Source organism: Anolis sagrei, chromosome X (genome assembly GCF_037176765.1).
Source record: "Anolis sagrei isolate rAnoSag1 chromosome X, rAnoSag1.mat, whole genome shotgun sequence".
NCBI classification, from domain to species: domain Eukaryota; kingdom Metazoa; phylum Chordata; class Lepidosauria; order Squamata; family Dactyloidae; genus Anolis; species Anolis sagrei.
This window is the reverse complement of record NC_090034.1, coordinates 52,160,312-52,174,764: the sequence shown is the minus strand read 5'-3', so window position 1 is coordinate 52,174,764 and position 14,453 is coordinate 52,160,312. Positions and strand designations below refer to the sequence as shown.

The 14,453-nt window shown below is 41.8% G+C and overlaps 1 protein-coding gene across 1 annotated transcript; it reads left to right on the top strand.

The window, feature by feature from the left end:
- Positions 1–258: 258 nt before the first annotated feature.
- COPE (COPI coat complex subunit epsilon) lies at positions 259–13,824 on the top strand. The gene is made up of 10 exons (XM_060785088.2): positions 259–420; positions 573–635; positions 5,233–5,333; positions 6,291–6,443; positions 7,832–7,885; positions 9,807–9,888; positions 10,113–10,268; positions 11,643–11,711; positions 11,829–11,903; positions 13,545–13,824. Exons 1-10 carry the CDS (start codon positions 304–306, stop codon positions 13,590–13,592), a joined length of 918 nt encoding a protein of 305 aa, XP_060641071.2. The 5' UTR covers positions 259–303; the 3' UTR covers positions 13,593–13,824.
- The last annotated feature ends 629 nt before the right edge of the window (positions 13,825–14,453 follow it).

Sequence of the window (14,453 nt, the reverse complement as noted above, 5' to 3'; positions counted from 1 at the left end):
AAATACTATTATAATTTATAATTATAATATAAAATAATAGAATATATATATATATATATACTTATGATTTCTATTTATTTTTTTCTTCTCTTGATCGCAATCTCACTCCCAGTCTTGTCACTCTAAACTTTTCCTTTCTCTATGTTCACACTCTCTAGCGTCAGCCCTTTTCCTTGCCTTGATTGGTCAAACGGGAGAAGGGGCGGGGCACAGCGAGTGAATGACAGCGCGACGGCCAATCGCCGGCGAGGGAAGTCGGAAGTGGAGACGTGTCAAACCTTCTGAAGGGAAAGCCGGGCCAAGATGGCGACGACGGGGGCAAGCGGCGCTGCGGGCGAAGCCGACGAGCTCTTCGACGTCCGGAACAACTTCTACATCGGGGCCTCGCAGGCCGCCATTAATGAGGCGCAGCGCGTGAAGGTGAGGCGTCTTTTCTGCGAGGAGGAGCGGTTCCAAAAGCGACGAGGCCTCACTGAGCGGATTGGGGCCTGCAATGAATTCTGTCCCTCGGCCGCCTTTTTCGAAATGTATTCACTAGAGTGATAATATGTCTCCCTTTCTTCTCTCCTCAGGCATCCAGCCCTGAGAAAGAAATCGAGAGAGACGTTTTCCTGTTCCGCGCCTATATTGCTCAGGTGAGGTCGAGATATTATATTGTTAGGTTCTTGTGGGTTTTTTCGGGCTATAGGGCCATGTTCTAGAGGCATTTCTCCTGACGTTTCGCCTGCATCTATGGCAAACATCCTCAGAGGTAGTGAGGTCTGTTGGAATTAGGAAAATGGGTTTATATATCTGTGGAATGGCTGGGGTGGGGCAAAGAGCTCTTCTCTGCTGGAGCTAGGTGTGAATGTTTCAACTGACCACCTTCATTAGCATTTGAAGGCCTGCCTGAGCCTGGGAAAATCTTTTGTTGAGAGATGCTTGGATGTCCCTGATTGTTTTCCCTCTGCTGTTTTGCTGTTTTAATTTTAGAGTTTTTTAATACTGGTAGCCAGATTTTGTTCATTTTCATGGTTTCCTCCTTTCTGTTGAAATTGTCCACATGCTTGTGGATTTCAGTGGCTTCTCTGTGTAGCCTGACATGGTGGTTGTTAGAGTGGTCCAGCATTTCTGTGTTCTCAAATAATATGCTGTATCCAGGCTGGTTCATCAGGTGCTCTGCTATGGCTGACTTCTCTGGTTGAAGTAGTCTGCAGTGCCTTTCATGTTCCTTGATGCGTGTCTGGGCGCTGCGTTTGGTGGTCCCTATGTAGACTTGTCCACAGCTGCGTGGTATACGGTAGACTCCTGCAGAGGTGAGAGGATCCCTCTTGTCCTTTGCTGAACGTAGCATTTGTTGGATTTTCTTGGTGGGTCTGTAAGTGGTTTGTATGTTGTGTTTCCTCATCAGCTTCCCTATGCGGTCAGTGGTTCCCTTGATGTATGGCAGGAACACTTTTCCTCTGGGTGGATCTTCATCTTTACTCTCGTGGCTCATTCTTGGTCTTGCAGCTCTTCTGATGTCTGAGGTGGAATATCCATTGGCCTGGAGAGCCCAGTTGAGGTGGTTCAGTTCATCTTGGAGGAGGTGGGGTTCACAGATTCTTTTTGCACGGTCTGCCAAGGCTTTAATTGTGCTTCTTTTTTGACTTGAGTGATGGTTGGAGTTTTTATGTAGATATCTATCTGTGTGTGGGGGTTTTCTGTAGACAGTGTGACCCAATTGTTGATCTGGTTTGCGGATAACTAGGACATCTAGAAAAGGCAGTCTTCCTTCATTTTCTTTTTCCATTGTGAATTGGATTTTTGGGTGGATGCTGTTAAGATGGTCCAGGAACCTGTTGAGTTCTTCTTCTCCATGGCTCCAAATGGTGAAGGTGTCATCCACATATCTGAACCATATAGTGGGTTTTTTGGTTATTATATTATTATATTGTTATTTTTGTATTTATATTATTGTAAAACATATTATGCAGTAGTAATATTATTTATTTATTCATTTATTTATTTTTATCCCGCTGTTCGCGGGGTAAAAATAAATGAATGGTTAAAACAACAGAAATTACATGTCACAAAAAACACAACATCCTCACCCCAAATAAAACAGACACACAAATAACACATTCAGTTGTTGTGTATTTTCCGGGCTGTCCTGCTATGTTCCAGAAGCATTCTCTCCTGACGTTTTGCCTGCATCTATGGCAGGCATCCTTAGAGGTTGTGAGGTTTGTTGGAAACTAGAAAAATGGGGAATGTCCAGGGTGGGAGAAAGAACTCTTGTCTGTTTGAGGTAGGTGTGAATGTTACAAATGGCCACCTTGATTAGCATTTGATGGTCTAGTAGTTTTCAAAGTCTGGATTCTTACTGCCCAGGGGAATCCTTTGTTGGGAGGATTAGCTCAGGATTCCCCCAGGCAGACCTTATTTATTTATTTACTTATGGTGTTTATACCCCCCTCCTTTTCTCAGCCATATGGCAACTCAAGGCGGGTTACAGATAGGCACAGTTTGATGTCAGGCATTCATAAAAGTGTCATTTAAAACAATCAACATTACAATATAAAACATAAATAAAAACCGTTAAATCATTGGTGTCATCTTGTTAAAAACATCCAGTAACATCATCTGCCATTCCATGTTCATCATTCATAGTTCCATGTTATCTGTTCCGCTGCATTCTCAAAAGCTTGCTGAAAGAGCCAGGTCTTTACTTTTTTTTTCAGAGGGGGCCGATCTAATATCCCTGGGGAGAGAGTTCCATAGCCAGGGAGCCACCTCTGAGAAGGCCCTGTCCTTCGTCTCTGCTAATCGCACTTGTGAGGCAGGCGGGACCGAGAGCAGGGCCTCCCCAGATGATATTAAGCTCCTAGATGGTTCATAGGAGTAGATACGTTCGGACATGTAACCTGGGCCGGAATCATTTAGGGCTTTATAGGCTAAAGCCAGCACTTTGAATTGTGCTTGGTAGCAAATTGGCAGCCAGTGGAGCTGACGCAACAGAGATATAGTGTGTTCTCTGAGCACTGCTCCTGTTAGCTCCTATTAGTAACCTGTCTGCCGTTCTTTGGACCATTTGAAGCTTCCAAACAGTCTTCAAAGGCAACCCCACGTAGAGTGCTATGCAGTAATCTATTCGGGATGTAACAAGAGCGTGGACCACCGTGACCAAGTCAGACTTCCCAAGGTACGGGCGCAGCTGGCCTTGAAACTGCTAGGCCATTAAATGCTAATCAAGGTAGCCAGTGGCTACATTCATACCTACCTCAAACAGACAAGAATTCATTCTCCCACCCTGGACATTCCACAGATATATAAACCCCATAGATGCAGGCAAAACGTCAGGAAAGAATGTCCCTGGAACATGGCTATGCAGCCCGGAAAACACACAACAACCCAGTTATTCCGGCCTTGAAAGCCTTCGACAATACAAATAACACATTACATAGCCCATATAAAACAAGCTTAATAAATACAACATATACCATTAAAATTCCTTAGACCTCAAGCCGCTGAGGTTATCCATAAAAACATTGTACTAAAGGTCCTAGAAGCTCTGCTTTTTTAGGCTGTGTAAATATTGCCAAGAAAAAGATATTCATCAGTGCTGTTCCTTACCAATAGCTGCCTGGTCATTGCCTATTATAGGTTATCGGGAAAGGCTTGAGTCCACAGAAAGGTTTTAACTTGTGAAAGGGCAATAGAGAAGGGGCTAATTGCACCTTTTTTGGAAGGAAGTTCTAAAGCCACTGGGCCACCACTGAGAAGACCCTCTCTCTCGTTCCCACTAAGAGCATGTGACGGTGGTGGGACTGAGAGAATGGCCTCTTCTGATGATCTCAGGGCTCATGTGGGCCTGTAGGAGGAAATGTGGTTCCTCAAGTAGGCTGGGCTCAAACAATTTAGGGCTTTATAGACTAAAGCCAGCACCTTGAATTGCACCCGGAAACAAACTGGGAGTCAGTGTAGTTGCTTCAGGAGTGAAGCAGTTCTTTCTCTATATCCCACTCCCATAAGAAGTCTAGCCACTGACCTTTGGACCAGTTGTAGTTTCCGAACACTCTTCTGGAGCAGCCCCATGTAGAGTGTGTTACAGTAATCTAATCTGGATGTAACTAAGGCACGTACTACCATGGCCAGATGAGGCTTTTCAAGGTATGGGCGCAGCTGGTGCACGGGTTTTAACTGTGGAAAAGCCCTCCTGGCCACCGCCGACACCTGGGCCAGCGCTGAATCCAGGAGTACCCTCAGAGTATGCACCTGCGCCTTCAGAGGAGTATGACCCCATCCAGCACAGGTTGAAGCCCAATAACCTGATCGACCCTGCGACTGACCAGAAATGCCTCTGTCTTGCTTGGATTCAGCGCTTGGAACTATAGCCTGTTTGTGGAGGCTGGAGGCTGTTTGTGTAAGTGGACACCTCCGCCACATACACACACACATTTTTCACTTTTATTATGTATATGTTTATAGATTATATAGTAATAATATATAATGATATATTACCGAAGATATTTTATAGTAATAAATTATAATAATTGTATACATATTCTATAAGATATATAGTAATACTATATTATAATGATATATTATCTATATCTAATATATAGTAGTATGTAATCATATGTATTATGTAGCAGTATTTAGTAATAATGTAAGGATATATATATCCTATAGTATATAGAAACGCTATATAAAACAATATATTATCTGTATTGTTATCTGTTATATAGTATTAATATGTAATGATATATGTATTATATAGTATTATATAGTAATAACATGTAATAATGATATGTGGTGGAGGCTCCTTCTTTGGAAGCTTTTAAACAGAGGCTGGATGGCCATCTGTCAAGGGTGATTTGAATGCAATATTCCTGCTTCTTGGCAGGGGGTTGGACTGGATGGCCCATGAGGTCTCTTCCAACTCTTTGACTCTATGATTCTATATAATAATATAATATAATAATTACTATAATATACTAATTTGCCAATTCATGCAGTATTTTATGCAATATTTTAAGGATGCATTTCGCCATTGATTTATGTAGCATTTTAATAATTCTAATGATTTATATAGTTGTCAGGTTTCTGACAACAATCCATGAGGAAAAAGTCCGATGGAACCTCCTCCTTTGGAGGCTTTTAAACAGAGGCTGGATGGCCATCTTTTGAGGGTGATTTGATTGTGCTTTTCCTGTATGCGATTTTATGCTTCCATGATCTGTGGATGATGGGCCCTCTGTTCTCTTCCAGCGGAAATATGGGGTGGTGCTGGACGAAATCAAGCCAAGCTCCTGCCCCGAACTCCAGGCTGTACGGATGTTTGCGGAATACCTCTCCAATGAGAGCAAAAGGTGAGGCCAGTGTTGAAGTGATGTCACTCTGCATTCCTTCCACTTCCTCTTTGGATTCTGGAAAGGTCAGACTAGATTTCCTTTTGTGGCCCAGCCTGTGAGGAAAAGGATGTGTTGAACTGCTATTGTATGTTTCCAAGAGTTGCCTCTATTCAAATATTTATAATAATATCTAGCTGTTTAAAAGAATCAGTTCTCTTCCATTCTTTTTCAGTAGATTCTCAGGGACCTCAAGGGGAGCTCCAGTCCAAATCCGTTTTTTGTCAGGCAGGAGGGCACCATCCAAGCCCTCCTGGCAGATGGCCATCCAGCCATAGATAATGACATATATATATATGTGTGTGTGTGTGTGTGAATAATAGTTATACAGTTGGAAGAGGCCCCCGAGGGCCATCCAATCTAATTCTTATTCTGCCAGGGAGAAAAACACACTTTAAGCCCTCCCAACAGATGGCCATTCAGCCATAGATAATGACAGTAGATATGATTGAGATATACTATGTATATGTATCTCTGATAGCTATATCATAAAAAATACAATTGAAAGAGGTCCCCAAGAGCCATCCGGTCCAATCCCCTCCTGACAGATGGACATTCAGCCATAGATCTGGTTGAGAGAGTTGGGTGAGACTCCAAGGGACATCCAATCCAACCCTTGTTCTGCCAGGCAAAAAGACACCATTGATCTCTCCTGACAGATGGCCATTCATCTGATTGAGATATTTGTTTGATAGGTATATCAGAACCTTTAGAGTTGGAAATGACCCCCAGGGCTTTCCAGTCCAACTCCTTTTGCCAGACAGTAAGACACCATCAGATCCCTCCTGACAGATGGCCATCCCGCTTGAATGGGAAACCCTTTGATCTGTTTCTGCTTTGTGCAATGTCAAATACCACTCAGTCAGAATGTCCCTTGAGGCCATCTGACATTTGCCCTTGTGACCCTTGCCCTCTCAGGGATGCCATTGTGGCAGAGCTGGACAAGAAAATGGCCAAAAGTGTGGATATCACCAACACGACTTTCCTGCTGATGGCAGCCTCTGTCTATTTCCATGACCAGAATCTGGACGCCGCACTTCGGGCCTTGCACCAAGGAGAAACCCTTGAGTGGTGAGTACATTAACATGGGCATATATCCTTAATAATCAAAATAACAACAACAACATTTCTGTTTATCTCAGGGACTCAATCCTTCAAGCCAATGTCCATGTGATAGTCCCCCTGCCCCAGGACAACTTCTGGAGGAAACATATCATGAAATTACACTGGAAGACTAGCAAATTCTTAGAAAAATCATGTTTCCCCCAGAAATCATAATGCAGATACATTTTATTTGTTACGCATCTTGAGGTGGGGTACAGCGTAGTTAAAATACATAGACCACACAAAGGATAGATAGATTTGTTTATTGATTGGTCCACTGACCATATCAACAATGAAAGACAACAATACACAAACAGGTAAACACAAATCACTATCCTAAAGCTCTTGTAATAGTTAACTAAGATAAATTAAAACACTATAAAGGTTTATTAAAATGGGATGAAGTTACAAGTTGAAAGCAGGGGGAGTACATTGGCAAAGGACCATCAAATAGATACATTAAAAGACATAGATTAAAATGAATATTAATAAAATGTAAATGTAAAGATTATAATCTATATCTTATCTATACACATGTTAAAAGTGAAAAATGTGTGTGGCTAGCTTTGGCCTAATAACTCCAACAGGTTTCAGCCTACTATTTGAGTGCTTGACTCACACTTTTGTAATCAAAAATACCTAGTTAATATTTAATATCTCCCCCCCCCCCCCCCCCAAGTAATCAAATTTCTGCATATCAGATCCATTGGTGATGGTGTTCATAGTGCTCTCTGGATGTAGGTGAATTACAAGTCTCCCAAATCAAGGTGAATTTTCCCCAAAGACCTCCAGTATTTTTTGTTGGTCATGGGAGTTCTGTGTGCCAAGTTTGATCCAGGTCTATCGTTGCTGGAGTTCAGAGTTCTCATAGATTGCAGGTGAACTATACATCCCAGTAACTACAACTCCTGTAAATCATGGTGAATTCCTCCCAGTCCTCTCTAGTATGTTCAGTTGCTGATCAATACCTTTGTATTGAAAAGAATAGGAAAGGGTTAAGTGAGAGGCAGTGGATGGGGTCATGCAAATTCCACACCAATGGAGAGAGTAAGAAACACTGGGATGTCTGTGGTACAGGAAACATAAAATCTAGGATGAAATTGTCCTGGTATTAAAGCCTTGTTTGTAGAGGACGTTGGCAGGGTTCTTGCCTGCAATGTCATTGGAGGGAGGGACATTAGTGTCTTCTGAGTAGTGAGAGCAATAGTTGTTTGTGGAGGCAGGATCTTGTCTGTGTAAGTGGACATCCCAGCCACACACACACACATTTACACTTTGATTATGTGTATAGATGATTTCCGTATTGAGAGCCAGCCTTTCTTCTCATCCCTTCTTTTTTTTCTCCTTCTTTCCAGCATGGCGATGACCATCCAGGTCCTGCTGAAACTGGATCGTCTGGATTTGGCTAGGTAGGTGCCTCTATCCCTTTTGGTGCCTTCCTTCCCCAGGAGTAGTACTTTCCTGAACTCATTCAGATCCTTTCCTTTTGGGAGGAAATAGCAACTTCTTTCAAACTTACGATGCAAGACGTTTTGCTGTCCTTCCAGCGGCAGGCTAAACCTTTTATTCAGGCAGGCTTTTAAAGAAGGAAGTTTTTTCAAAGATCGAGTCAGGGGATGCTGTGGTTTTGGCTAGGAATGGGTCCTCAGGGTTTTAACTATTTTTATGTCCATTAATACTTAATTCTGTTTTGACTCGCATATGTTTTTTGGATTGTAAATTGCATTTGCATCCATTGTACTGGAAGACACTTTTTGAAGCGAAAAAGGCGGTATAAATTATAATAGAAATAATAATATATTGTTATTATATATATTATTATATAATATATTATAAAGAAATAATATATATTAAAGTGAATTGAGAATACAGTTATAATGTACTGTATATACTTGAGTATAAGCCTAGTTTTTCAGTCCTTTTTTTAGGCTGAAAAAGTTTCCCCCGGCTTATATTCGAGTCAAGGTTATTTATTATTTTACTTTGTTGTTGTTATTATTATTATTACATTTATTATTTTATTATTGTTATTATGACATTTATTATTTTAATCTATTTATTATTGTTATTGTTACATTTATTATTTTACTGTATTATTATTATGACATTTATTATTTTACTTTATTATTACTGTTATTATTACATTCCATTATTTTACTCTATTATTATTATTTTACTCTATTTATTATTATTGGAGGATATGTAAGCATATTTACATTGAAGAAGGTTAGAATAATGGTTTAATCAGAGTTGGACAGTCTTATCTTGAATTACAGTTTTATGTAAATATTCAAAAACATTTAACCTACTGATGCCTAAATTAATATAATTTTATTGGTATCTATTTTTATTTTGAAATTTACCAGTAGCTGCTGCATTTCCCACTCTCGGCTTATATTCAAGTCAATCCATTTTCCCAGTTTTTTGTGGTAAAATTAGGTGCCATTCTACCGCTTAATATGGGCCCAGTTGTTTGATTTTGTGTAAATTTACATGATGTGATTATGTCTGCTAGGATTGTTGGTTTGATTTTTTTGTATATTCTTATTTGGTATTAAGTTTACAATTAGGCTGTTTTATATTGTTTGATGTATCTCGTTTTGATGTAATTTGTTGATAGGTTTCTTTGTTGCCATTGAATGCTTGCCATATGTGTTGGAGGGTGGTGCAATGGGTTAAATCCTTGTGCCGGCTGAACTGCTGACCTGAAGGTCGGCGGTTCGAATCCATGAGATGGGGTGAGCTCCCGCCTGTCAGCCCCAGCTCCCCATGTGGGGACATGAGAGAAGCCTTCCACAGGATTGTAACACATCCGGGTGTCCCTGGGCAATGTCCTTGCAGACGGCTGATTTTCTCACACCAGAAGTGACTTGCTTCTGACATAATTTTAAAAAATGTGTTGGAAACCACCCTTGGGGAGATAAGGTTGTCTATAAATAAGGTATTATTGTTATTGTTATTGTTATTATTATTATTATTATTATTATTAATGTCCGAAGCAACTTGAGAAACTGCATGTCGCTTCTGGTGTGAGAGAATGGGCCGTCTGCAAGGACATTGCCCAGGGGATGCCCAGATGATTGACATTTTCCCATCCTATGGTAGTCTTCTCTCTTGTCCCTGCATGAGAAGCTAGAGCTTGAAAGACAGAAGCTTACCCTTTTCCCCGATTCGAACTGCTGACCTGTTGGTTGACCAGTCCTGCTATCACAGGGTTTTAACCCATTGTGCCACAGAGGGCTCCTCCTCCTCCTTCTTATTGTTATGTATTTTTTAATTCATTATTTTATCATCATTTTCAAATTCCTCCCTTTCTTGCTCCATTTTTAGGAAGGAGCTAAAGAAGATGCAGGAACAAGATGAAGATGCCACCTTGACCCAGCTAGCTACTGCATGGGTCAACCTTGCTATGGTAAGTTATACAGTCTTGATGGCAAAAAAGGGGAAGCGGGACTGTTTGAATTCCCTTCCTTTGTGCCTTCATTGTGACCTTGCCTAAGGGGCATTGGGGGAGAAATGGTGACTGTTTTCTGTTTTAAACAAATCTCTTCCTGGCTGGAGACAGTTGGACTTGTAGGATCTGAAGCATTGGTTGTCTTCAGATTCCATCCCTGCCTTTTCTGCTCTCGCTTCCAGGGTGGAGAGAAGCTGCAGGACGCCTACTACATCTTCCAGGAGATGTCCGAGAAGTGGTCGCCCACTCTTTTGCTGTTGAACGGCCAAGCCGCCTGCTACATGGCCCAGGGCAAGTGGGATGAGGCCGAAGGGGTGCTCCAAGAAGCCCTGGACAAGGTGGGCTCCTGGCTCTAGGGGTCTGTGATTCTCTTGCCCTTTTCTCCATGAGGCTGGGTGGCCATCTGTTGGGAGAGCTTGGATTATGTCTGCCTGCCTGGCAGAAGGGGGGTTGGACTGGATGGCCTTTGGGTGCCCCTTATGAAGTAAAGATAAAATGGAGGTATCAATTCAAAACCTCAAGAAAAGAGATTCCACCTGTTGTGTTTTTGGGCAGTGGACTATGCTGCCTGGGAATCCATTGGAGTCTCTTCCTTTGGATGATTTGAAGACGAGGCTGCCTGGCCATCTGTCGCAAGTGCTTTGATTGTGTCTTCCCAGATGGCAAGGTTTTGGACTAGATGGAGTCTCTTCCAACTCTAGGAATCTCTGATTCTAAAGCACTATTTCTATATGAACCTGCTCATATCTATGAGGCTGGATGGCCATCTGTTGGGAGGGCATGGATGGTGCCTTCCTGGCTGGCAGAAGGAGGTTGAACTGGATGGCTTTTGGGAATCTATTATTCTTCAATTTCTACACGAACCTGCTGATGTCTATGAGGATGGATGGCCATCTGTCAAAAGGGATTAGATTGTGTCTCCCCACCTGGCAGAAAGCCTTTAAGGTCTCTTCCATGAGCTGGCAAAGACATTGATTGATTTAGAAAGGCTTTTTGAATAGGAGCATTTTAAAGACAGGATTGTCAAGATATTATTATATGTAATATATAATATGTAATAATGTATTATTATTATTATTATTATTATTATTAGAAACACCACAAGATGAGTCCACAGCAGACATTCTGCTGGCTGTTGTATTGGATCACACGTCGGACACTTCCCAAGTGTCTAGGACTGTGTGATGCATCGGCGAATTATGCGTACAGATCCCAGTAAGGTGGCCTTTTGCAGCTGGCAGATGGTAATCTTGTCAGCTCCGATTGTGTTCAAGTGCAGGCCAAGGTCTTTAGGTACTGAACCCAGTGTACCGATCACCACTGGGACCACCTTGACTGGCTTGCACCAGAGTCTTTGCAGTTCGATCTTTAAATCCTCATATCGTGTCAGCTTTTCCAGTTGTTTCTCTGCAATCCAGCTGTCACCTGGGATTGCAACATCGACAATCCATACTTTGTTTTTTAACACGATTGTGGGGTCAGGAGTATTATGCTCCAAAACTCTGTCTGTCTGAATCCGGAAGTCCCGGAGTAGCTTGACGTGTTCATTTTCTGTAACTTTTTCCAGCTTGTGATCCCACCAGTTCTTTGTTGCAGGCAGATGGTATTTGTGGCACAAGTTCCAGTGAATCATCTGAGCAACGGTGTTATTATTATTATTATTATTATTATTATTATTATTATTATTATTTCTCCCTTGGCTTTTCTTTCAGGACAGCAGCCACCCTGAGACCCTGATCAACTTTGTGGTTCTCTCCCAGCACCTGGGGAAACCCCCCGAGGTGAGTCCTGTTCTTGGCCATAGAACTGCCTTATTATAGATGGATAGATAGCTCCTTCCTCTAACTCCTTTTTGAGGTGGTTCTGACCCCCTTAAACCCCTTAATTCCTCCCTCCAGGTCACCAACCGCTACTTGTCACAACTGAAAGATGCCCATCGAAACCACCCCTTCGTCAAGGAGTACCAGGCCAAGGTAAGGGAGCCTTCTCTTCCCCTTTCCCTCCCAATTTGGGGACCCAAAATTAAGGCCACTCATCGGGACAATTGATAGAATATGATATGTATTTGATTGAAATGCCTAAATCAGCAAACAGTCCATGGAAGGGAATATGCAACAAGCAAAGCATGTACAAACCAACATACACAAATACTTTGACTTTTATATTATACTAGCTTGAGTTCATAATGCACTCTGGAAGTAAGTGAACTACAAGTCCTACAAATCCCTCCAAAGAGGCCATGGGGGTTCTGTGTGCCAAGTTAGTTCCAGATCCATGGTTAGTGGTGTTCAACTTGGAGTTCAGACTTCGCCATGGTGAGCCATGCTTTTGTTACATCCAGGATAGACTACTGCAATGCGCTCTACATGGGGTTGCCTTTGAAGACTATTCGGAATCTTCAAATAGTCCAAGAGACAGCCAGGCTAATAACTGGGATGGCATAAAGGGAGCGCACAGCTCCCATGTTGTGTTAGCTCCACTGGTTCTCAGTTCGCTATGAGCACAATTCAAAGTGCTGGCTTTGGCCTATAAAGCCCTAAATGGCCCTGGCCCAGTTTACCTGTCCAAACTCATCTCTCTCTATGAAGCACCGCGGAGATCTCCCAGGGAAGTGCTGCTCTTGGTCCCGTCACCGTCATAGATTCGATTGGCAGGGACGAGAGAGAGGGCCTTCTCAGTGATTGCCCCCCGGCTATGGAACTCCCTCCCTGGTGAGATTGGATCAGCCCCCTTCCTCCTGTCCTTCAGAAAGATGGTAAAAACTTAGCTGTGGGACCAAGCCTTTGCGGTAGTGCAGTAAGGCAACAATAGGAAACTCTACCCTGCTGACCGGATCCAATATGGGTGATTTGAGGTGGTTTTAAACAATTGATTTTAAAGTGGATATAACTGATTTTAGTGTTTGTGTATATTTATAGTTTCTTTTATGTTTTGTCATTGAATGTTTACCGTATATATGTTGAGTCCCCTTCGGGGTGAGAAAGGCAGAATATAAATGCTTTAAATAAATAAATAATAAGTAAATAAGTTCAGAGTGCTCTTAGATTGCAGGTAAACTATTCATCCCAATACCCACAACTCCTATAAATCATGGTGAATTTATAGAATTATGGTGAATTCTCTCCAAACCAAAATGTCCAGTTGCTGATCAGTGGGCGGGGTCATACAAATTCCACAACCATGGAGAGAGTAAGGAACACTGGGATGTTTGTGGTGGAGGAAACACATAAAATCAAGGATAAAACTGTCCCCGTATGAAAGCTGTCACTTGAGTGGTGGGCAGTATGGTGTTGATGAAGGACATTGGCAGGGCTCTTATACATGTTCATGGTGCTCATTGTAACCTGCAATGTCATTGGAGGGAGGGTCATTGGTGTCTCCTGAGCAGTGGGAACTATAGTTGTTTGTGGAGGCAGGAGCTTTTCTGTGGAGGTGGACACTTCAGCCACATATACACATACAGTACAGATTTTAACTTTTATTATGTGTATAGATTAATATATGTTGTATTGTTCTATTATATCACATATCGTGTAATATGATATATTAATATATGTTATATTATTTTATTATATGTTAATATTATAATATATGTGTCTTTTATTCTTTCCAAGGAGAACGACTTTGACCGCCTGGCCTTGCAATACGCTCCTTGTGCCTGAGCCTCAAGGAGCACCAAAAAGGAAAGAGTCTTTCTCTGCTGCATATGGATCTCCCTTTTTGCTGTGGACGATCGAATATGATGTCTTGGAAGAAGACGGCGTGGGATTCCCCCTTTCCTGCCTGCCGGCCATACCTCCAGTATATATTTTTGCCTTTCAGTTAACACAAACACAAGGGGAAGGTGATTCCCAGCCCTGAAACATTCCTAATAAAAACATCCCTTCAGGTTTACCTCTATGGCTGTTTCAATGGCTGTTTGGTTGACCCTGTCTTCTCCGAAATACTTGGAGATTTGCAATATTTCTACATATATATAGATAGATAGATAGATAGATAGATAGATATCTTGGAGATGGGGCCCAAGCACATGTTGCGAAGGACACTCAAAACACAATATTCACCACCATTCTGTGCTTTGGGATTTATGTGCGTCTTGAAGCAACATAAAGCAAAGGGGTTACTCTTTTAGCTGTTTCCTTTGTAATAATACTAATACCTAATTCTTTTTGCCAGAGTTTCCAGTAATAATAATAATAATAATAATAATAATAATAATAATACATTCATTTTAGCCAAGGTTTCCAATAATAACAACATCACCACACTCCTTTTAGCCAAGTTTCCATAATAATAATAATAATAATAATAATAATAATAATAATAATAATGGGTTGCAGTGAGTTTTCTGGGCTGTCTGGCCATGTTCCCGAAGCATTCTCTCCTGACGTTTTACTCACATCTGTGGCAGACATCCTCAGAGGTTGTGAGGTCTGTTGGAAACTAGGCAAGTGGGGTTTATATACCTGTGGAATAATGTCCAGGGTGGGAGAAAGAACTCTTGTCTGTTGGAGGCAAGTTTG